General features: G+C 41.1%; 2 protein-coding genes across 4 annotated transcripts in view; one reads left to right on the top strand and one right to left on the bottom strand.

Moving 5' to 3' along the window:
- Window positions 1-6: 6 nt before the first annotated feature.
- bdh1 (3-hydroxybutyrate dehydrogenase, type 1) lies at window positions 7-3,453 on the top strand. Of its 2 annotated transcripts, none has more exons than XM_007555566.2 (5): window positions 7-328; window positions 563-673; window positions 1,003-1,144; window positions 1,225-1,377; window positions 2,190-3,453. In XM_007555566.2, the coding sequence occupies exons 1-5, from the start codon at window positions 116-118 to the stop codon at window positions 2,654-2,656; spliced, it is 1,086 nt and encodes a 361-aa protein (XP_007555628.1). In that variant the 5' UTR covers window positions 7-115; the 3' UTR covers window positions 2,657-3,453. The 2 variants fall into 2 exon arrangements, with proteins under 2 accessions (XP_007555628.1, XP_016528673.1); XM_016673187.1 differs by lacking the exon at window positions 7-328 and adding an exon at window positions 344-459.
- A 751-nt stretch (window positions 3,454-4,204) lies between these two features.
- Window positions 4,205-21,387, bottom strand: part of nck1b (NCK adaptor protein 1b) — a 39,825-nt gene continuing 22,642 nt past the window's right edge. Inside the window, exons 1-3 of one of the 2 annotated variants that reach the window (XM_007555565.2) lie at window positions 19,589-19,684; window positions 10,443-11,200; window positions 4,205-8,862 (exon numbers count right to left, since the gene is read on the bottom strand). In XM_007555565.2, coding sequence (XP_007555627.1) covers window positions 8,662-8,862; window positions 10,443-11,200; window positions 19,589-19,622 — 993 coding nt within the window. In that variant the 5' untranslated portion in view covers window positions 19,623-19,684 and the 3' untranslated portion in view covers window positions 4,205-8,661. Of the gene's footprint in view, window positions 8,863-10,442; window positions 11,201-19,588; window positions 19,685-21,387 lie in introns of those variants that run through there. The other variant, XM_007555563.2, reaches the window with a different exon arrangement.

Below are 21,387 nucleotides of genomic sequence, written 5' to 3'. Positions count from 1 at the left end.
TTTATTTACCTTTATTCGACGTAAGGAAGGGGGCGTGTCGTACAGTGCCGTGACCCCACGCTGGTGGGTGATGTAGACAGCTTTTCCAGGAAAATAAACACACAGTCGCTCCAAGATGGCTCCTCAGTCCGCTTTCCGAGTGGCGCTCCTGGTGTCCTTCTCGGTTCTCCTCACCGTGGTGCTGGGCTTCGGGCTCCCCGCTCTCCTCAACGCCATCATGAGGTTGCTGGGACTGCCGGAAACGAGCGTGACCGAGTGCATCGTCGTGATCTACGCGGCTTTTGTGCTGTATGTCGCGACGCCTCGATTCCCCAGGGGGTCGGTTGAGGTAAGGGGACAAAGCAGTGATCCTGCTACACATTAAACCAGACTGTCTGAGGAATGTGTCAATATGCACAGCAACTTTCTGAGAGGAAACTTCAGGACTTTAGATTGTCAGAAAAACTCCTTGAGTGCAAGGTGAAGGGTGCATGAGGATTAACCTTGCAAAGTCGGCTGCAGCTCTGTACCTGATAATCTTATTTACAGTGAAGTATTTAGCTTTTTTCTTTCTGTTTTACAGGTTAAAGGGAAAGCCGTGCTTATTACGGGTTGTGACACTGGGTTCGGTCTTTCACTTGCGAAACATCTGCACACGCTCGGCTACACGGTCTTTGCTGGGTGTCTGCTGAAGGTAATAATCCAATCTTTTTCAGAACAATTGCAGTAAAATCATTTTTTGGTGTTGTTTTTCAAAATGGAAACTAAAGTGTGGCGAGCCAATACTTTGCAGGAGCACTTTTTTGCTGCCACTGACGCTTTGGGGAATTTCTGTCAGTTTTGCACACAGTGACTAAAAATTCTCTGCAAAGTAAAATAAAGCTCTATCAGAAAGCAAAGTCTGATTCAGAAATGTTCATGAATTCCAGATTTGTGGAGTGCACGATTAGGTTTTTCCTTGTTAGATTTTCAATTTACTAAATGTTGTTTTATGAGCCTGACTATGTTCTTTACATCGTGCAGGACAAAGAGGGAGAGGGTGCCAAGGAGCTTGAGGAATTTCATTCAGATCGCATGAAGGTGGTGCAGCTTGACGTCTGCAGTGATGAGCAGGTGAAAAACGCCGTCGAATACATCAAAGGGAATCTGGAAGACTCACAAAGAGGTACTGTTAACAGTTTATTACCCCTAAATCCAGATAAATGAAACGTGTGCCGATTCATTACGATTCTGTAAATCCGTCAGGTCTGTGGGCCGTGGTGAACAACGCCGGGGTGTCGACCTTCGGAGAGGTGGAGTTCACCTCCATGGACACCTACAGGCAGGTGTCGGAGGTCAACCTATGGGGCACCATCAGGGTCACCAAAGCTGTACTGCCATTAATCCGCAGGGCGAAAGGTAAACCCTTGGAAGGTTTTTCTCTGTCCGTTACTTATTAACGCCCACCTTCATGTAAGCATGACATATCGAAAAAATGATGCGTCCAAAGTGCAAAAAATCTGAAAGAGAGCCATTGTGTGTGTACCGACACACACAATGGCTTTGATTGTGAACACACAATCAAAGCCGTTTTTAGAGAGTTTAGGGAGCAAATGTAAAAAAATTTTAACCAAAACTATTTTTATCAGATATACACTGGTTTTTAACACAACACACTGTAAAGTACAGCTAAAAAGAAATTCATTTAGTTGACTGTAAAAACAAAAACACTGCATTGTAGTAAATATAATGCATTTGATTTCAAAATGAATTAAACATTTTTGCAAAAGTCTGGCATCTGTTTTTAGGCTGATCTGTTTAATTGGGTTTTTGACTTGGTGGAGGTGGGAAAAAATTCAGAGCACCTAATATTAATATCAAAGATAACCTAAGGAAACGCACACAAAAAAAAATCACGTTTTCATTTGTTAAAGGACAGAAGCTGTCCACACCAACATAGCCTCGTGTAAAAAAAAGTAATCACTCCCCTTTGATCGTATTTGTCTGAGTTCAAAACATCTGAAATCCTTTCCAAATCCAGAATGATAAAACTCCCAACATTCTCATATTAAATTCATTAGCTCATAGCAAAGTTCATTCACTGATTGAAAAAAAAGTTACAATTTTTGATCTTCCGACCTGTTCAGCAAACTCACACCTAAACCCCCACTTGAAAAAAACAAAACTCTGACCGACGAATATAAACGCGGTTGCGTCTTATCCGCTTGCAGGCCGCGTTGTGAACATCGCCAGCATGTACGGCAGGATGGGCAACCGGCTGCGATCTCCTTACTGCGTGTCGAAATACGGCGTGGAGGTCTTCTCCGACTGTCTGCGCTACGAGATGAAGACCTGGGGAGTGAAAGTGTCCATCATCGAGCCGGGGAACTACATCGTGGCCACCGGCATCCTCACCCGAGACATCGTGGCCACCACAGCCAACAAGCTGTGGGACGAGGCCCCCGCCGAGGTGAAGGAGGACTACGGGAAAAGCCACTTTGAGCAGTACATGGCGCTAATGCGCTCTTACTGCAACAGCGGCGAGAAGGACATGACTCCGGTTCTGGATGACATCGCAGACGCCATCGGGTCCAAGCGTCCGTACACGCGGTACAGCCCCATGGAGCCGCACTGGTGGATCAGGATGCAGGTGATGACCCACCTGCCTGGCGCCTTGTCCGACTTGCTCTACTTCTAAAAGTGAAGATTTGGCTTCCTCTGTGTCTCCTATTTCACAATAGATCAGTCGGAGTTCACCTGATGTAGGGTTTCTGATTCTTCAGCACCTGGAATCATTCACATGATTAAGCCTTAATACTTTTTAATGTTTTAAACTGTAAGTAAATAGCTGCAGTTTTTTTTTTTATATGTCTGCCTTAGACTATGTATTCAGATCTATTCTCTGATGAGTTTCCATTCTTTTTTTTTTTTTTGGTTTGTTTGTTTATTTGGTATCAACAGAGTTGCAGCATACTTATAGCTTACCAACAATGCACTTTTATTGCTTGCTGTGATATTATCTAAAACAACTTTGAGCTTGTTCCTTTTTATCTTTTATTTACCATGATATTTTGCAATGTTTTCCCTCATGCAAATCGTTAGGGAGGTTGAGGGGGACGAGGGGGGGGAGGGGGTTATGGCACGAAGACAAAACGAGCTTGAAAGGGCTCCTGCTGTTCTGTTGTCGGAACAGACCGGGGCCGGACTTTGAGGGCCGCTGTGATGTTTGCCCCAGAGTTATGTAACAGCCACACAAACTCACTTTGTCCCACATGCGCCAACGAAAAACCAGCATACTACTTCACACTAAAGGGATTAATGAGGGCACTTGGAAGAAGAGGAAATGTTGTTGGACTGCCCGTGTCTTTGTAAGCGGAATGTTATGTAATATATTGAATTATGCAAATGAACAGAGTGATTTATTTTAAAATACTACAGTCAGTGTCATTTTTTTTTTTTCAAAACCTGACTAAATAAACCAAAAGTCGTGAACAAGTTGTTTAAAGTCGTTCTGAATCATTGTAGATGTAGTTTTACTAATGGCCGCCAGGTGGCACACACGCATCACATATATAACTGCTGGAATTAAGACACTTCTCCGTGAATTAGAACATGATTCAGGATTCATTACACACACAGAGATATAAACTGTCCTTTAATGAAGGTCTATGATTATTGCTTGGAGCTAATATAACAGAAACACTAAAGTATTGCATGAGGTCAATTACAAAAACATTATCTACCTCAAATGTTATGAATAATTCAGGAATCTCACCAAGTTGTCCCTCCATTAGTAGGAAATCTCACCAAGATGCTGAAGAGTCTGTGTGACTAAGAGTGCTGTATCTAAGCATGCTGAAGGAAAGTTAAGTGAAAGGGAAAAACTCCCAAAGTTTTCCACAGGCAACATGAATAACCACAATATTGACAGGACTGTTGAGCAAATCCCATCCAAAGGACTACTTCTGCATGGCCCAAACTTTTTTCCCAGTAGGCTGACACACTTGTGTTAAAAAAAAAACGAGTCATTAGTCTAAATCTGACGGGCAGAAATTTGGATTTAAATTACCTGCGAGAGATAATCAGCAATAAATAACTGAACCGTGTGGTGAATCTGCATTGAGCTGAATAACAGAAAAGGGTTAACTTTATTGATCATCTAATATATTCAGAGCACATGTGCTCCTTTTTATATCAACATAAAAATATAACGTATTAAAAGACAAGCACAAAACTTTTTTTTTTTGCTTTTTATTACATCTTCAACACTCTAAATCTTCTAAATTATTACACCTGAAGACAGTCTCCCCTCCATAAAAACAGTATTAAGAGCATAACATTACATTTTTTTCACAGCACTGCCTTTTTTTTAATCATTCCACAGCATGAATCTGTTTCTTCACTCTCACTTACAGAAATAAAAGAAAAAAAACAAAAAAAGAAACAAAACAAAAAAAAAAAGCTGTGAGACAAATATCACCACAGAAATGTAAGCAGCACGAAAGCACCAAAATCAAACACGGGCCACTTGTTTTTAATATTATCAAGACATCTGTGTGAAAGTTTAACAATATCTCAGGTTAAGTTAGCGAGTTCAGACCGCAGGGTAGTTTACTCCCCCATCAGGACGAATAGTTTGACGAGCAGTCTTGATAATATCCGTCACAACTGACTTTTAATGTCTCTTTAAAGCAGATTTATTTTTTTTATAAAGCTACAAGGCTCTGCTCATGCAGCCTCCTTCTTATTGTAAAATGGAAAAAAAAAAAAAAAAAGATCCCAGTTACAATATCTAAGCAGCGAGATACTGTAGTTCTGTTTTAATATCAAGCTAAATATTTAAATATTGAGTTTGTTCATATTCATGTGGCTAATCTGCAAACAAAACAAAACAACAAAAGTGAAATCTTACACTAGTTGTAGATAAAGATGTAAAAATGATAACTTAAGCTGTTGACGTTTTGAAACACAAGTTACTTGAGGTGCTCATACAGATTTAGGTCATGATTACATCACACCTGGAGTTATGTTTATCACTCAACATCCGCACATGTGTTTATCACTTGCGTGTAGGCATTCACTGTTCATCTAATACTTGATGAAGTCAGCTATGGTAAGGTCACTTGAAATGGAACACACCAACTGAAAAAGGGCGTATTATGCATGACCAAGAAAAGAGAGGGAGGGGTTAAGTCCATGACATTTGCTGAGCGCTAAAGGAGGAAATGCTCTTTCCTATGAGGATGTGTCCGGCCCTCCCGACGCATCTGCTAATCGCTCCGCTGATGCACATGCAAAGCTTTAAGCAGATAGCAGTGATAAGTGAAGAGGGAAGTATGGGTTCTAAAGAGAAAAAGGGGGAAGAACAAAAAAAAAAAAATAAAAAATACAAAATACAAAATCGGGGAGCTAAAGCTTTGGTTGCCGGAAAGCTGTGAAGGCACGTTAAATTCTCCCAAAGCCTTTAAAGTGGGGCAGAATGTGTTGGCGGATTCACTTTAATGCTTTGCGGCATCACAGATGCTGCAGAAACTGGGGGCTGGGGAGGAAGTACCGGCATGAACAGAAAAGTTTTTTTCTTGCAACAAATGAATCCAGCAGATAGCTGCAGATTGGGTATTTTCAAAACCCTGGAATTGAGAGGGAGGGTGGGGGGCGTAATTCTTCAACTTCAAAACCAGTGTGATTACTGAAATCCACATAGCTGCAAATGGGAATGCTAATTAATTGCCAAGTTTAATTACAAATCAACAGTTATCTCCAAAAGCTTAATAATCCTGTTTTGTTTTATGCGTGCTCCATATTAAGACAAACCGTTCAAGAAACTGTAAAATTAGCACTTTAGACACATTAATCTGAATGAACCTGTGAACGCACTGCACCTCAGTACCTCCAGTTCACACCGACAACAGTCCTCAACGTGGACGCAACTACTGAGCAAAGAAGACTCATAGCAAGCCATTTTCAGTGTCAGAGATCTGAGAAGTTATTTTAAAGTAAACAATTGCATTTGATGACATGTCAGTGGTTTATTTGGGCTGCGGGAGAAAGCAAGACTTTCAGCAGATAACAGGAGGGTTAAACAGTGTAGCAGATTTCCTGTTTTGTTATTCTAAGCTTTTTAAAATCAGTTTTGAAAATGCTGGATGATGAAATGTTTGACTTTTCTGTGAGATAAGGTACAGAGCTACATTCTCCAGAAACTACGCACGGAAGCCGGCGTTTTATCAACGCCAGCTCTGCTAAAAGCCAACATAAGATGCTGGATTTCAAAGTGTACTTTAATTCCTTTGTGTTTGTTTTGGAAAAACTAAGACTCTCACACACTGTGCGACATCACCACTACTCATCAAATAACGACGTAGATGTTTAAATCTTCCTGTAACAAGGTTCTGAAAGAAAACAATTGGGGGGGAGGGGGGAATTGATATTGATAGGTAGAAGATTGATCATTCTGATTGGTCCATCTCTACTTCTGCCAATCACCTCAGATGCTTCTATCAAAAACCTTACACCCAATCAGCTGCATGGTAGATGATGGACTGGGCGTGGCTGTTACAGTGGAACATGCTCTCCAATTCCTTAGTCTATTTTTCCTTCCCTCATCCTCTTCTCTTTTTGTGCCCGGGTCCAACCAGCTGCAGCTGGAGAACTCATCATCGCAGGCTTTGTGATGATGATGATGATCATGATCATCATCATCATCATCATCCCCCTGCTGGAGCTGCTCCCTGCCAGCACTCCGTCTGCTGCAGCTTTGATTGCTAACCTTCCACATTCAGACTCTACCTAGTCCCCTTTCAGTGAAAAAAACAACAAAAAAACAACAAAAAAAAACGCTCACTCCAAACCTTCGCTGTACATTAGAAACTTGGATCTTTTCTGCCTCCGCAAGGAATAGGTCGTTTTTTTTTGTTTGTTTTTTTTTTTCGTATGACATCCATGCTTTGCAAGTACACACACTTGACCTCCCGGTGACCCTCTATTCCCTTTAGCAATCACTAATTTAGGAGCGGTGAGATCACCCTGTTGGCTGCCTGAGCCAGTCCTCCACTTCCCCTCTCTGTTCCAGAGAACTAGATTTATACATTTTCTTTTCCTGATGACAAACAAAAAAAACAAAACAAAAAGAAAAGGACTCCATGACTCCAACGGTGAGCTTTAGACACAAAGATACTCCCAAAACCTAGAGGTGCACTAACCAATCGACCGGAGATCAGGGTAGACCAATTTGGTCAGCTTTAATTTGTGAAAAATATGATTTCTCCTCCCACTGTCATTAAGCACACTTAAGCTATAAACTTTCTACCTAAACCCATCAAAAAGCAGCATGTGTCATTAAAAAAACAAAAAACAAATATGTTTGCAGAGATGAACCAATCAACCAGCTGGAGATCAAAATCTGCCTTTTTTTTGCTTTCAGCAGATCCAGGATAAAAAGATAGATTTTTCAACAAAACTAGTAGCTCCCACCATTTTAATTCTACAGATTGCAGTAAAATGTATTTTGATGCCATTTTCTAATTTAGAAAAGGGGGAATCAGATAACAGCTAGCGGCATGGACTTTGGTCCATTAATGTGGATAATCTTGTAATTCCTTCATAAGCTGTTGGATTCCAAACCTGAAACACATTTGTTCTCATGTTTTATAATCCTTTTGGGGGCACGGGAGAGAAATCAATCAAAATCAGAAATGACAGATCCCCAAAAGTTGGTATTAGTTGGAAAAATAAAAAAAAATCAATTTCTACCTGCTGGGATTCTTAACAGAAGATAAAAGGGAGTTTGGTTTGACACTATTCTACTTATTTGCATCATGAGATTCGCCGAGTAATTTGCCTCCTCTTTGTAACATTCACATGATGTGGATACAGCAAAAATGTGGCACAAGCAGTTCTACTGTACAAAAAAACAACAAAAAAAAGCCTACTTTGCACAAGAAATGGAGGAAAACAACAAAAACGAAAAAAAAAAAAAAAAAAAAAAAANAGCAGATGCATTGTAACATTTCAATCTCAACAACACGGATCCTAACAAATCTAAATAAATATAGTTTGGTCACTTGATTTTTTTTTATCAATGATTAGCTGACGTTGTGGATTAATGTGTCCACAACCACAAAGAAAGAAACAAAAAAAAAAAAAAAAAAAAAAAAGCTTTAAGACAAACATTAAAGTGAGTCAACGTGTAAGACTTGTAGGCATGGCTCTGAGTAAGTCGTCATCTAAAAATATCTCAGTCGTGTAGTTTAAAAAAAAAATAAAAATCACATCTTTAAAGGAAATTGTTAAAAAAAAAAAAGATTATATATTATCAACATAAAGAAATCTAAATGAAACCCTAATAGATACCAAGGGTGAAATACATGCCGTTGCCTATGACCTAACGTGGATAATTTAAAATGCGACCAAGAGGCCTGTAGTCATCTCTCGGGGTCTGTAAAGTCTTTTCTTCAGCCCTCTCTCGAAGTCTCTCCCATGCTTTTTTCCATATCTCCTCTTGGAATGTTCACAAAGTGGCCATTTAAGTCCTGATGATGTGTTAAGTCTTCAGGCTTGGAGCAGAAATGTTAGTGTGTGTTCTGGTGTAAGGATCTGTTTTATATATGGAAGCCATTAATCTCTGTGCATGTGTGTGTGCTTGCACACGTGCACGTATGCGTGTGTGTGTGTGTGTGTGTGTGTGTGTGTGAGAGGATCGGATCAGGATGCTGCCAGGGCTTTGATCAGGTACAGTTTGTCTCCCTGCTCACTGGTGAAGATGGGAGCCTTTTTGTAGTGTTCGACAAGCTCTTCCATAGAGTTGAATTTGCGCTGTCCGATGCAGTAAAGGTTCTCCTTCAGCTGCACTTTGAAATGCTTGTTCTTGCTCTGCGCCTTTAGGGAGATGGAGAAGTCATTTGGCTGAAAAAGTAGAAGGAAAAACTCGGATTAGCGACCACGGACAACAGGAACGATTAGAAGGAAAAGGAAAAATCCAGAATTTTTAAAGAGAAGGTCTGTTAAAAGTTTAGCAGCAGATAATACGTATTCAGACTGGCTGGTTCCGGAGGCTGAAGCTAATGGCTGCATTGGAAGGGCCCCAAAACCAAAGCGGACATAAACCGTAAAGTACCTCTAATCTTAAAAATGTCAGAGGGTTTATGTTAATGCGTAGCAATGAGTATATTTAAGCCATTGCTACGCATTCATTGGACGGTTATTAATACTGATGATTATTTACACAAAAGACGGAGAAAGGAGATCGTGCAAACCCGGTAATATTCCTGTGTGAAACGCAAACTGAGAACTGAGCATTAGAAAACATTCATAGTCAAAGTTAACATGGTTTGAAAAACTAAAAATACGTATATATAACTAGAATATTGTTAACTTGAACTGCTGTAATAGGTTTACGTTCAAATATTTTTTTTACCAGTTAATGCTAGTTGTAATCTGTACAAATAACACATGAAATACTGTTCTTATAAATCATGATGATCAGAGTCTTAAAATGCTGAAAATCTGCTTCAGTCTTGGCTCTGCAGAGACTAGCCCATAGCTGTAGTCTTCTGGGTACAACTTATTTGCATTTATACTAGACAAAGATAGCAAGAACTTTACAGCAGAAAAAAAAGAAGCGTAGATTCTATCAAAAACTTTTTAGGGTAACAACACCTTCAAGACACCTAAAATGTTCACATCTATTTTTCAGGTGCCCTTAAAAAGTTCTGGGAAAAAGATGTTGACAGAAACTATAAGTAGGACCCAAGTCAGCTAACTAAGTGGGTAAATAACGTAGATTTATTTTTGTATACATTGTCTTGCTGAAAAATCCACCCTCATTTCTTGTTTAGATTCTTATCAAGAATGCCTCTGGCACTGTTCTCCATTCTTCCTTCCGTCACTGACGTGAAATCTGCCACAACTGAATCATCAATGACGGCCCAACACCATGTTTTCAACCATCTGATCGCAGTAAACTCCCCGAGTAGCGAACTGACTTGTCGTAGTCTTAAACCAACTTCAAAGACATTGAAAATCTTTTTACTTCAACAGTGGAGTCTTGTGCAGTAGACATTTCTAAAAGGAACTGTGGTTTTCACGAAAATTCAGGACTTTTTTGAAGCTCTCTGTAAGTGATCTGAAAATCAAATTATTCTTTTCACACTGCTGGCAACCTTATTCGTGAGATTTTTTGACGTCGTCTTGGGAGAGGGCTGGGCTTTTATTCTTCTAACATGACTCTTGTGGGTTTCGTTGGTAACGAGAAATCTTGCATCATCCCCTAATATTAACACACACCTGAATTTACTGACTAATTGGAGTTGATTTCTTTGTAGGCGTGGATTACTTGGATTGGTACTGATGTTGGTGTGCTCAATAATTAATCCTCTCTGCTGTATCAACTAGAGGTAAGATAGTAGCTGCTTATAAACTTTTAACAGAACATAATTTCAGAAATTCTGAACAACTCCTTGAATGAACAGATCTTAGTGACTGACCGATGACTCGCTATCTCGGATGAGGAAGTCTCCCTCCGTGCCTCTTTGATTTAGCGCCACCTCTGCCTGGTGGCGCGTCACTTTTCCGTAGTACCACTCCTTCCCGGCAAAGCGCCCGCTGCCTGAGGGCGAGATGTAGTCACAGTCAGGCGTTGGAGGCCCGGCTGGCCCTGCTGTGGATTTATGGGAGCTGGAGTCAAGAACAGTAACGTAGTTCTTAGGCACCAGGCCCAACTGTCCGTCTGCTTTGCGGCACTTCCACCATTCTGGGTCGTTCTCTGGTTTCTCTATGACCTCCATCACCTCGCCCCGCTCAAAGTTCAGTTCCTCGTCATTGCCAGTGCTGAAGGGGTAAAGCGCCTGAACCGTGTGCAACACTCTGTTCCCGTTCGTGCTGCTTCTTACCACGTCAACCAGCTTCTCAGTCAGCGATCCGGCAGCCGGATCGCCCAGGCCGCCCATGCCCCCTCCCCCCGCCGTCCCATCCACGTCCTCCGTCACGTAGTTGGACGGGAACCAGCCAGACCGTCCGTTGTAGCTGCCGCGCCACCAGCCGTCGCTGCACTTCTCCATCACCACCACCCGCGTGCCCTTCACCAAAGAGAGCTCGTCCTCGCGCTCCGCAGAGTAACTGAACTTGACGAAAGCGGGCACGTTGAGGTCGTACAGCCTCTCGCCGTTATCGGTGCTCATATCCGTGTCGGCGTTGGAAGCGGTGTCTCTCATCCCTCCCTTCCTGCTCTTTACCTTCCCAATTCCTAGGAGTAAAAAAAAAACAAAAAGATGATTAGCAGTGAGATCTACAAATGCAGATGGTGGTGCCCCTTATAACGGTGGTAAATACTTACTCACCTATACCCATTTCAAAGAAATAAAATGAATTTATATTTTTACAGTTTAGCCTGAATTTACAGATATAGTGGTTTCTTCATTCAAGTCAACAATCTCAGAAAATTAAACAAATTTGGGGTCTTGGGACCCTCTTCAGAAATCAAACCAAATACAACTGGCAACAGTAAAGTACAGTAATTATTTTAATGTCGGAACAGATAAAAAAAAAAAAAAAAAAAAAAAAAAAAAAAAAACAGGGGATAAAAGATATATTGGCTTTTGGCATTGTTATGCCCTGCTTAACATTAATTGACATCTAACGTTTATATGCAATAGCCACATGTCATGTACACAGCAGGGGTATCCCCACTTGTGGCAACAGTAATTTTGTTAATTGTTTCCCCCTCCCCCCTTGATTGAAAAACTTGAAATCATATTAAATATATGAATGCAGTAGAATAATCAGAGTGAGATTATTCTACTGCATTAAAAAAAACAAAAAAACATTGAGGCTACTGACTTTTTTTTTTTTTTTTGCAGACGTCTCAATAAATTTGCCCACACCTGTGTATCAAAATAGTCTTTCCCACTCCCACCCCACTAACTTTCTAATGGTGTGGGACAAGTCTTAACAAAAACTGAAAAGGAAAACAAAAAGAAAATGAAGCACTAATTAGCATTACAGGCTTTCTAAATATCCTTTCCTTTTCACATCAGAGCCCAAACCCCCCACGCTCTAAATCTAAATACATTCTTGAGGATTAGGTCTAGGTGCTGAGGAAACAACAAAAATCTATGCTGGCATGGTGGAATAAAAACTGAATGGGACGAAAACTTGTTTTGACATGGGCCTACAAATCCTGTAGAAACTGTTTTCTTTGTGTACTGTCACCTAATACTAAAATCAGACACCTCACCCCCACTCCGGTCGGCCTGAACTCCCTGGAACAGAACAGTTCACCCAGCTACAGCCTCATTGCTGCTAATCACATTGCAATAATCACCTTGACCGGCGCTGCATCCTGATTTCAAACTCTTCTACTTCTCCCCAACTCTATGGCGTTACTGTAGTTTCATTGTTGAAGAGCCGTGACCATTTTATAACGTTTTAAACAACTCCAGCTCAGCCCAACCAGACGCTGATATCACAGACGGTGACAGATTTAGGCTCATTTCTGATTACGTTTGCAAGGCTATTGCTTGCATAATCAAAAGACAGCTGGGTGAAATTACACGGTGGAGCAGGGTGGAGTCTCCAGGACTGCGCTGGGAGGACGGCGTGCGTCGTCTGTTATCCCAGCCGCTGGGGAAACGCGAGTGTCCTTTACCGCAGATGGATTGTTACTGAAAGGTGCCTCTGACTCAAGGGGAGCAGACAAATTTCACAGTAGGGCTCAGAGTCCAACGTTAAATTGCTTCCAGGTAGAGCCTGTTATTAGTCCCACCACTGTGCATAAGTACAGAGTGCAGACAGGGTGTTAAGAGCTGATGTCTAGAGGCGGAGGTTACGTGCTGCACACATGCCAGTTAGGCATCTTTGTACCAACTCAAACAAGACAAAAAGAGATATCGGAGGACAGATCGGAAGCTTCCGTCACAAAAAGGAACATTATCAGATCAATTCCTGACACGCACAATTTAAACAGAGATACTGCAGTTGGAACCTTTATGGTTGGAAGTGACCTAATTTAGCCCAAATGAAGGTTGGAGGCCATCAACTACTGATAGAGACATCTTTAACCTCCAAATGAGAGCAGAGAGATAACAACGTTTATATTTTATCTAAGGAAGGGCTTATCGCTGGCCTTCTCACTGGTGTCCATTTACTGCTTTTGTCTGCTTTGGTTCCCTGAATGCTTTGCATTAAAAAAGAAGAGCCACAGCATTTGCATAGATGCTCAATCTGCAGCCAGGTAAGTAATGGGGAGTTTGGATTTGCCTGCACAGCTAACAGATACAGGGCTGCTACTGAGAGCAATGCTTCTCCTAAAGCCTCATCTATCATGGTGTTCTGGAGTTACGCAGAAGAATCCACTTGTCGGCTGCGTGGGAGAGCTTCCTTTACAGTTTAGCAGAGATAATATCTTTTCACATCAAACGCACGAAATGGAAACGCTTCTCCAGAGAAGGCCACAGCTGCACTGAGCTCAGGTGGCGCTAACAGATACTGGCTAGTGCTTTCCTTGATAATCAGCCAGGCTTGTGTGTTCAGTTGAGTTTTGGACATTTGTGTACAAATGGCTGGAAATCTGCAACAGTAATGTCACAGAAGTAATGCAGGAAGGAATCTTGCAGAGCCTTCCAAAACCACAGACTGAAGGGAATTTGTTTTTGGAACTGGACTTTGTTTAGACAAATAAGAATAAAAAAGGGGGCTGAAACAATTGCGCACCACAAGTTTCTGATTATTTGTGGGACATTCCAAGAACTACATCTTATTTATCTTGCACTTCACAATTATCCACACTTTTTGTAGGTCCATCACAGAAAATCCTAGCAAAATCCAACTAAAGCACAGCAAAAATCAGGGTCCAACCATTACAGATTTCTGCCTTTCTTTGGGTTCTGATCTCCAAGAAAGCAAAACATATTTTTTCCTTAGGATTGTAAAATAGAAAAGTGTTACTGATTCCTAATTAAACAGAAAATGAAGGAAATGCATGATTTTTTTACCATGTTACCATTATCAGACTTTTAGTAAACAAAACCACTTCATAGTCAATCCTTGATACCATGAAGGTGGATGTGCTTGTAAACTCTCAATAGAGGAGGTTCTTTTTATTTTACATTTTGAGGTGCTTGTCGCCACAATTCACATTATGGCAGGAATTGGGCAGAGAGAGAAAGGGAAAAGCTGGAGAAATGCAGCAAAACTCCAGAAAGTTGGGAGTGGAACCCCAGACGGCTGAGTTCAGGACTAATAGCCGCCGTGGGACCGCTCTACACTGAAACCCTCCAGAACCCAATTATGGTTTTGACGCGGTTAAAGAAAGGGGGTGGGTTTCAGTATCTGACCTACTGGTCAAGAGAAGCATTGTTACAACTACAAACAGACTGTATTTACTGTGATAAGGTGTCTTCAAAATGTGCTTGGTTGCGCTCAATCTTATTTAAGTGTTTTAGAGTTAAACAGGGATGAATACAAACGCACAACATGTTTCAGATTATATGTAAAAAAAAATAAATAAAAATAATGTTTAATAGTTCTCAAATTCATATTTACATATTAGTATTTATTTGTCTATTACATCTTATCCTAATAAACAGAGTGAAGACGGGATCACCCGTACCGAGGCATACTGAGGATTTAAAAAGTTCTGCTTTCATTTGTCCTTCTATACTGTTCCCAGTGTAGGGGAGCCAAATGTTTCCTCTAGGTATATGAAAGTACAGTTAACGGTGCTGCTGATGCACGCTGCCGGTCAGCTGGATGAAAGGAGGCTATCACACTTAACACTTGCTAGAAGGACAAATTCCACTATTTGTAAAGAAAAATCTTTAATCCATCACTCAGTGCGTCAACTTTTCTTTTTTTTTTTAAACTACACTTGCTAAGCACCTACCTGCAGATGGCATGGTATAATTCAATAAACACTTGAAAATTTCAACCAAATTTGGCCATTCATTGTGTATTTTTTTCTTTTGCTTTAGATGTATCTAAATCAAAATATTATCTTATTGGTATTTACAACATTATTAGAACTGTAATGCAACGCTTGTTATTTCTGCTTTAAATTTTATTGTAATTACTGTGATAAAGAGCCAGCCCATACCAAGTCACAGAAAATAGAAAAGTTCAAAGGTCATGACACTGCACACTATAGCTGGAGATGCCAAATTAAATTTCCCAATTTCCAGCTCGAGGGAAAAATTTACCGTCATAAAATGTTGCAAATATTTTAATTTATTTTCCTATATGGTGACATGTCGCAGTTCTTTCTCTGTATGTCACACAAAACATATACAAATATTTTATGTCACTGGGTTAAAATATGCATTTGTGGTGACTGGAAAGTGTTATTTGAAAGAGGAAGCAGACACCGCTCGGAGATCTAAAAATATCCCCCTCCCGATTTTGCCTCATTTTCGACACCTGACAGTAATCCTAAACAAAGTCAACCACTTGAACTTTGTGAACACATACGGCGTGGGACGTTCAGCTTCCCCTGAAAGCCACAAACCTTGTTGCGGCTCTGCTGCAAGCTGGGAAAACCTTATGAGAGAAATTAAAAACACCGTGCACTGGAAACTTCTCTCGTACGACATCACATGCCTCTTTTTTTTTTTTTTGCGCGCTTCCTGAGAGAGGGATGTGGGGGGAGGAAATTACACAGAATCAGATGGCTGTAAATCACTGCAAACAATGACGAAGAGCACAACACGCACATGTTGGGTTCCTCCAAAATAAAATTAAAAAAAAGAAAGAAAGAAAAAAGAAAAAAAAAACAAGAGTTTGTTTACAGATGAATCACAACAGCACAAAGAGAAGAAAGTGCCGGGAAGTCTGTCCAGCTACCGGTGACATACAGGAATGAGGATTTTTTTTTTTTCTTTTTTTCTGTCCAAACTCTGGCCTGCCTACGCTAGTTGGCTGTCCATTGTCTGCAAGGGCCCTTTCGACCTCCTGGCTTCCCTCCATTCCAGGGCTCTTCCTCTGTGGACGACAACACCCCGCGTCAGCCTGTCTGACAGGCCTTTAACATCCCTTTGCTTTGACACGGACGCTTTTTCCAACCAGTCAGGTCAGAGCAAACCGGCCTGCTGCCTCTTCTGCGGCAAGTTGCTGTCACATCCTACTTCGCAATTCCAGTCAAGTTGCTTAAAATTACTGTGCAGCAAAGTCTGTCGTCTGATTGCAGACACTCAGTAGGAGCTTTGCAAGTTCATGACAACAATATGTCTTCGGACATGTCGTGGAAAACAGCAGTCCTCAGCCGTATGGTTTGCTCAGAGACGTACGCATTAAGTGTAATGACAGCATGTTGAGCCAGAAGCTGCGTGAGTCAATCAAAAGGAGGGGGGACAGCGCGCACACGAGTGAGTCGGCGTATTCGCGGTCGGGGCTGCCTTTTAGAGGCCGTGGCTTCAATTGGGTCTGCCAACATGGCTGACGGATACACAGGAAGTGTGCAGAGCTCTTGCAACTTTCAACATCAAATGCAGGCAGCCTCAGTCTCTGTGATGGGGCAGAGTTCAAGGAGAGGTGCCGCCGAGCAAAGCTGCTGTCAGAAGCTACGGTGCGTTTGAGGTTGCGATCTGTCAGGTTGAATCAAATCAACCAGTTAGGAAACGACTTCCCATACTCCACCCGATGGTAATCCACGCTCACCTTCATCGTTACAACAGCGCTGGAATCATGAGCGCAAATTAAAGGGCGGAGACATAATTTTTTTTAAGTCTGTTTTCATCCCATTATCTTTCAGCTAATCAGAAAGACATGAATAAAGCAGGGCTGCTCAATTTCAGCAAAACATCCATTTGTATCCATTATAATAAATCTTGTGACAGTAACTAACCCACATTTCTCCCATCTTCTACAGTCAAGATGTCTTTACTAACAGTGTACCCAAGCAACTCAATCTCTCAAACCTTTACCCAAAGTGTACAGATTGACTTTGGATAGAAAGTTAATTGAACTTGCCAAACAACATTATTGTCGATATACATGCATGGATTCACTAATAAATGTTTAGGATTCTGTGGATTCCTTTATAATAAACAGTTAAGAGCATAAAATCGGTGGTATGTTAATGAATAAACATTTGTGTAAGTGAGAGAACCCAATAGAATTTTTACACTTAAAGAGAGACACTTTTAATGCACAGACACAGCTTTAATACTGAGATTATATTTGAAGAAGTTAATCTATCTCTACACCCTTCAATAAGTGGGTTAGATTAAGCTTATTTTGCACAACTAAGTTCCTCTGTTTTATTCGTATGAACTCTGTGTAACAAGCTGGACTTAGAAAGGACACTTTGCGTTCTTAAAAGTTAAAGAAAGGATGCAAATCTTTACACACACAAGCTGCTATTTTAATAATGCTAGCAGCGCTACCCAAACCAGATAATAGTAGTAAGACACTTTAAGGGTTTGGTTCAATTCAGTCGCGTTATTATCCATAATAATTCCACTGCCTGTAGTAGAAAAGATTTAAACTTTTCAGATATTAAATTATTATGTAATGTTGGTCAGATGCAAACCACCTGTTTTAATTGCCTTTAGTCATTTGAAAATGACTCAGTATGACAGCTATTGTTAGCGGTTATTAACAGTCTGTTAGTGTTTTGTTTAGTTGAAAGTCCATGTTTCTAAGATATGCATATCTCTGACTAACTTGTCCACCTCCTGCAATGGTGAACTGAATTTCCCAACAAGCTCTTAACGGAATATCTTTCTGTGACGTTACCAATAGATTCACAGGAATCTATTGGTAATCTACTGGATGATGAAGACATTTGAAAATTTCTTCATCATCCTTCAGTGTATAGCAAAAATAAAATCCTGTTGAACGAAGACTGCTCTCTCTCTCTCTCTCTCTCTTTCTTTCAGTGTAATGTTTACAGCTTAAGGGCTAGAAAAATATTTAACATTCAAAACTGATCTTTGTTTCTCCAATTTTTATTAGCGCATTTTAAACAAATCCAGCTGTGGTGTCATTTACGCAAAAAAATATATATATTAACATTTAAATGCAGTAAGATGTGCTCAGGATTTGAACTAATACTCAAATGAGTTACTATGTGTAAATTCCTGCAGTGACTGTAACCAAATTCAACACACAGGAAACAAGACAAACAGCAACAGGACGACTGTCCTAATAAAAACACGTATTTCAGATGTGATATATGACTATTACATTATGGCCAATCAGAAAGTCGGCAATCTCTAGTATTCTTACTGTTTTGGCTTTGTGAAGACCACTACTCACTTTCTCTGATGTAAACAGAAAACAGGAAAAGCAATGTGTGGTGGTACACCTTTACAGCAGAAAAAAAACATCTCAGGGATGAATGACTTGGACTACTCACACTAATCTTGGCCTAGCTATGATGAGAAGTTTTTATTTTTTTTCCTGTCTTTGGTCTCTTAAGTCAGGAAACAGGAGTGAGCAATGTGGAGAAAATAAGCGGGAATTTTGGAGCGAGCCATCCAACAGACAATCCCAAACGATATGATTCAACTTCCCTCTGACTTCTCACTTCCTCTTTGGCTCGCACTGAGCTAAGAGAGAAATGTGGCTCAAATTAGAGTTTCCGCTTGCTGGGGAGGCTGAGAAACAGGAAAAAGGAGGGAGGGGAGCCAGAGAGAAACAGAAGGAGGGAGAGAGAGAGAGAAAGCAGCAGCTTACAGAGTTTACACAAGCAAAATGTCTGTTAGCTCATCTCTATCTTCTTCACCTCCCGCTAGAGAACAAGCAGAGCAGTCAATGAGATTCCTGCAGACAGAGCCAGGATATATCAAGGTGAGATTACGGCCTTGTTAAATATATATATATATATATATATATTAAAGAAAAGTGTGTCAAGTGTGGCTGTAAACCATTGACATTCCTCTGATAACCATGAGAGGTGCATAAGATGGGAACCCGAGTCCCATCAATCATCAAGAACCCCCTTCCTCCCCTTTGCACAATGACTACAGTGTTCTTACATGAGAACCCTTCAACTGTAGCTCATGATCGGCGGCAGGGGGACCCTCCCAGAACCAGGGAGCTCGCCCTGAGGGAAACATAAAAGAAAACAGCCATCTGCGATGTCGTGAGATACTCCTGAACCGTGTGGAGAGAATGACAGTGTAATCCACTAAGATGTAGCCCACCTCAATGAGGTAAACGCTGGAAGAAAACAATGAAGCAAGATCCCGGCCTGTGTGTGAGTTTTGTGCCTGCGTGAATTCAAAGAAAGAAGGATTGCCGGGGCAATTACAGGCTTGGGCTCAGCAGCAGGCTTTTCAAAAGCATATCCACCCAGTGTCTGCAGCCGCTCACACACACTGGGACAGCCTCTCTTTGTCAGACCAAATGGCTTCACACTAAAATCTGTTGCTGCCCGCTCTGATCCCGACACTTTCATTTGGTTAGCTTGAAACAGACATTCAGACAAAGCAAAAAAATCTGATATTTTAAGTTTAAAAACAAACAGCAAAAAAAAAAAAAAAAAAAGACCCGACATCTTTTTCCTGAGTCGTTCAAAGAAACCAAACTGCTCCGAGAAGTTCAGAGGGATAAATAAATAAAAATCAGATAACTGGAAACAAAACAAGTCAAAACAACTTTAAGGAGCAACTAAGGGTGAGAAAAGTTTAAAACTCACGAAAGAAATGTTTGAATAGGTTAGCCATGTCCATTTTGGGCTCGCTCTCAGTCTCCTTCGCAGTCCCTGTTCTCTTCCCACTGCAGCTGTGGAGTTATTCCATGTGAACACCCTGAGAGCTGGGCGGACTGCAGAGAAGGGCAGCCCACTTGCAGGCCATGTGATCAGGGGTTAGCCAATGAGGGCACAGGTTAGAAAGGCCTCCAGTTCAGCTCTGGAAGGCAGACTGCAAGAGGCCTCAAGAAGTAGGAGAGAATGGGGAGTAAGGAGAGGGTGGGGGTGAAGCTGAGACACAGAGCACAAGAGCTCCATGCTGCATAAAAAGTAAGAAGGTGATTTTCTAAACATATATACAGCAGATTTAAACGAAAAGGATTTTGATAAATTAAAAAAAAGGAAAAAAAAAAAAGAGGAATCTCTGGGGAAGCAGCAGAGTGACTCAGTGAAGTCTCACATGACAACAGCTGTTGAGAAACACTCATAAGTTTACAACAAACCAAGGGAACAGAAGCCGTTAAACCCAGAAACACTCCCAAACAGTAAGAGAGCCGTCTCCAGACACATCATGCCCTCTTACGCGATGACACAACTTCACGCCCAGCAACAAAAAGATCAACTTTTCCTCCCACACAACATATCAGAGTGTGAGCCTGGAGTTGCTCCTCTTACTCGCCCACGTGTGACCCAACCGCCCACAGCACAGATTAGGAAAGAGGCATATTTAATCAGAGATTACACAATGCCTGGTGTTTTTCTTTTTACATTTTCTTTCTGTATTACAAAAAAAAAAAACTGTAGTGTAACTATTTAGGATGATGTTGTGTCACCAACAAAGTAGTTTATTATTTGAAGTGGAGAGAAAAAAGATACAACCAAATACCTGAAAATGTGGAGTGCATTTTAGGCATCTTTTTAAAGTTTGATACCCCGACATAAAATAATGTACAACCACCAATCGCAACTGTAAACCTTCCAAGGGACTGCTACCCATCAAAACTAAGAGGTTGGGAAAGGCGAGCATCGATCAAAGAAGCACCCAGAAGGCACATGGGAACTCTGGAGGAGCTGCAGAGAGTTACCTTGTATTTGTTTACAAGGCAACTGTTTTACCGTTTTACATGACAAGGCTTCCAAAAACGTTTTCAGTTACGCATCTGCAAAAACTGCAAATGCACAACAGCAAAGTGAAAATACTCTGCATGCAGATGAAAACACAAATAGCAGTGGAAACTATGTAGTGGGTATGCCAGGCCAGTAAGAGGCGTTGAACCTTCGTTCTCAGACCAACTTCTGGCTGGTCTGAGCCAGAGGTCTGTTTTCATAACCCCTTTCATTGTACAGAGATGAACGCATGACCTGGAGTAGGTAACCTGTGCGTCTTCGCTGTTGGCGTAAAGTTTAGCTTTAACACTGCAAATAATCTGAAACGGTGCAGCAGCAAATCGAGCCCGAGTGGACAACCGCAGGATAACATGACTCCCAAGTGTTTTGTGCTTGCGTTTACACGGACAAGATCTGTGTTGCATCAATATAAAGTTTCATTCTGGAGCCACTTGTCAAACCTTTGCGATTTTCTCAACAGCAGCAGCAAAACATATAGGTTTTGCTGTTCTTGCATTGTCATGTAAATGGGGCCTTAGTCGTTCACTCCAATAGTCTGGGGTTAATAGAATGACAGCAAAAATGAATGTTGCTGTTGACAGTTTATCAGGGTTTGAGATACTTTGCAAAGAAGTAGGGGCAAAACTTTCAGTCTCTAAGATGTGCAAAGCAGGTAGAGGATTACCACAACAGACAGG

This window comes from Poecilia formosa, unplaced genomic scaffold (assembly GCF_000485575.1).
Source record: "Poecilia formosa unplaced genomic scaffold, Poecilia_formosa-5.1.2 Scaffold71, whole genome shotgun sequence".
Classification (NCBI taxonomy): Eukaryota; Metazoa; Chordata; class Actinopteri; order Cyprinodontiformes; family Poeciliidae; genus Poecilia; species Poecilia formosa.
The sequence above is the reverse complement of the archived record's forward strand: the minus strand, read 5'-3'. Positions and strand labels throughout refer to the sequence as shown.

Coding starts and splice junctions, on each gene's coding strand:
- bdh1 (XM_007555566.2), top strand. CDS start 116: ATGGCTCCTCAGTCCGCTTTCCGAGTGGCGCTCCTGGTGTCCTTCTCG. Junction 329..562: donor TCCCCAGGGGGTCGGTTGAG/GTAAGGGGACAA, acceptor TCTGTTTTACAG/GTTAAAGGGAAAGCCGTGCT. Junction 674..1,002: donor TTGCTGGGTGTCTGCTGAAG/GTAATAATCCAA, acceptor TACATCGTGCAG/GACAAAGAGGGAGAGGGTGC.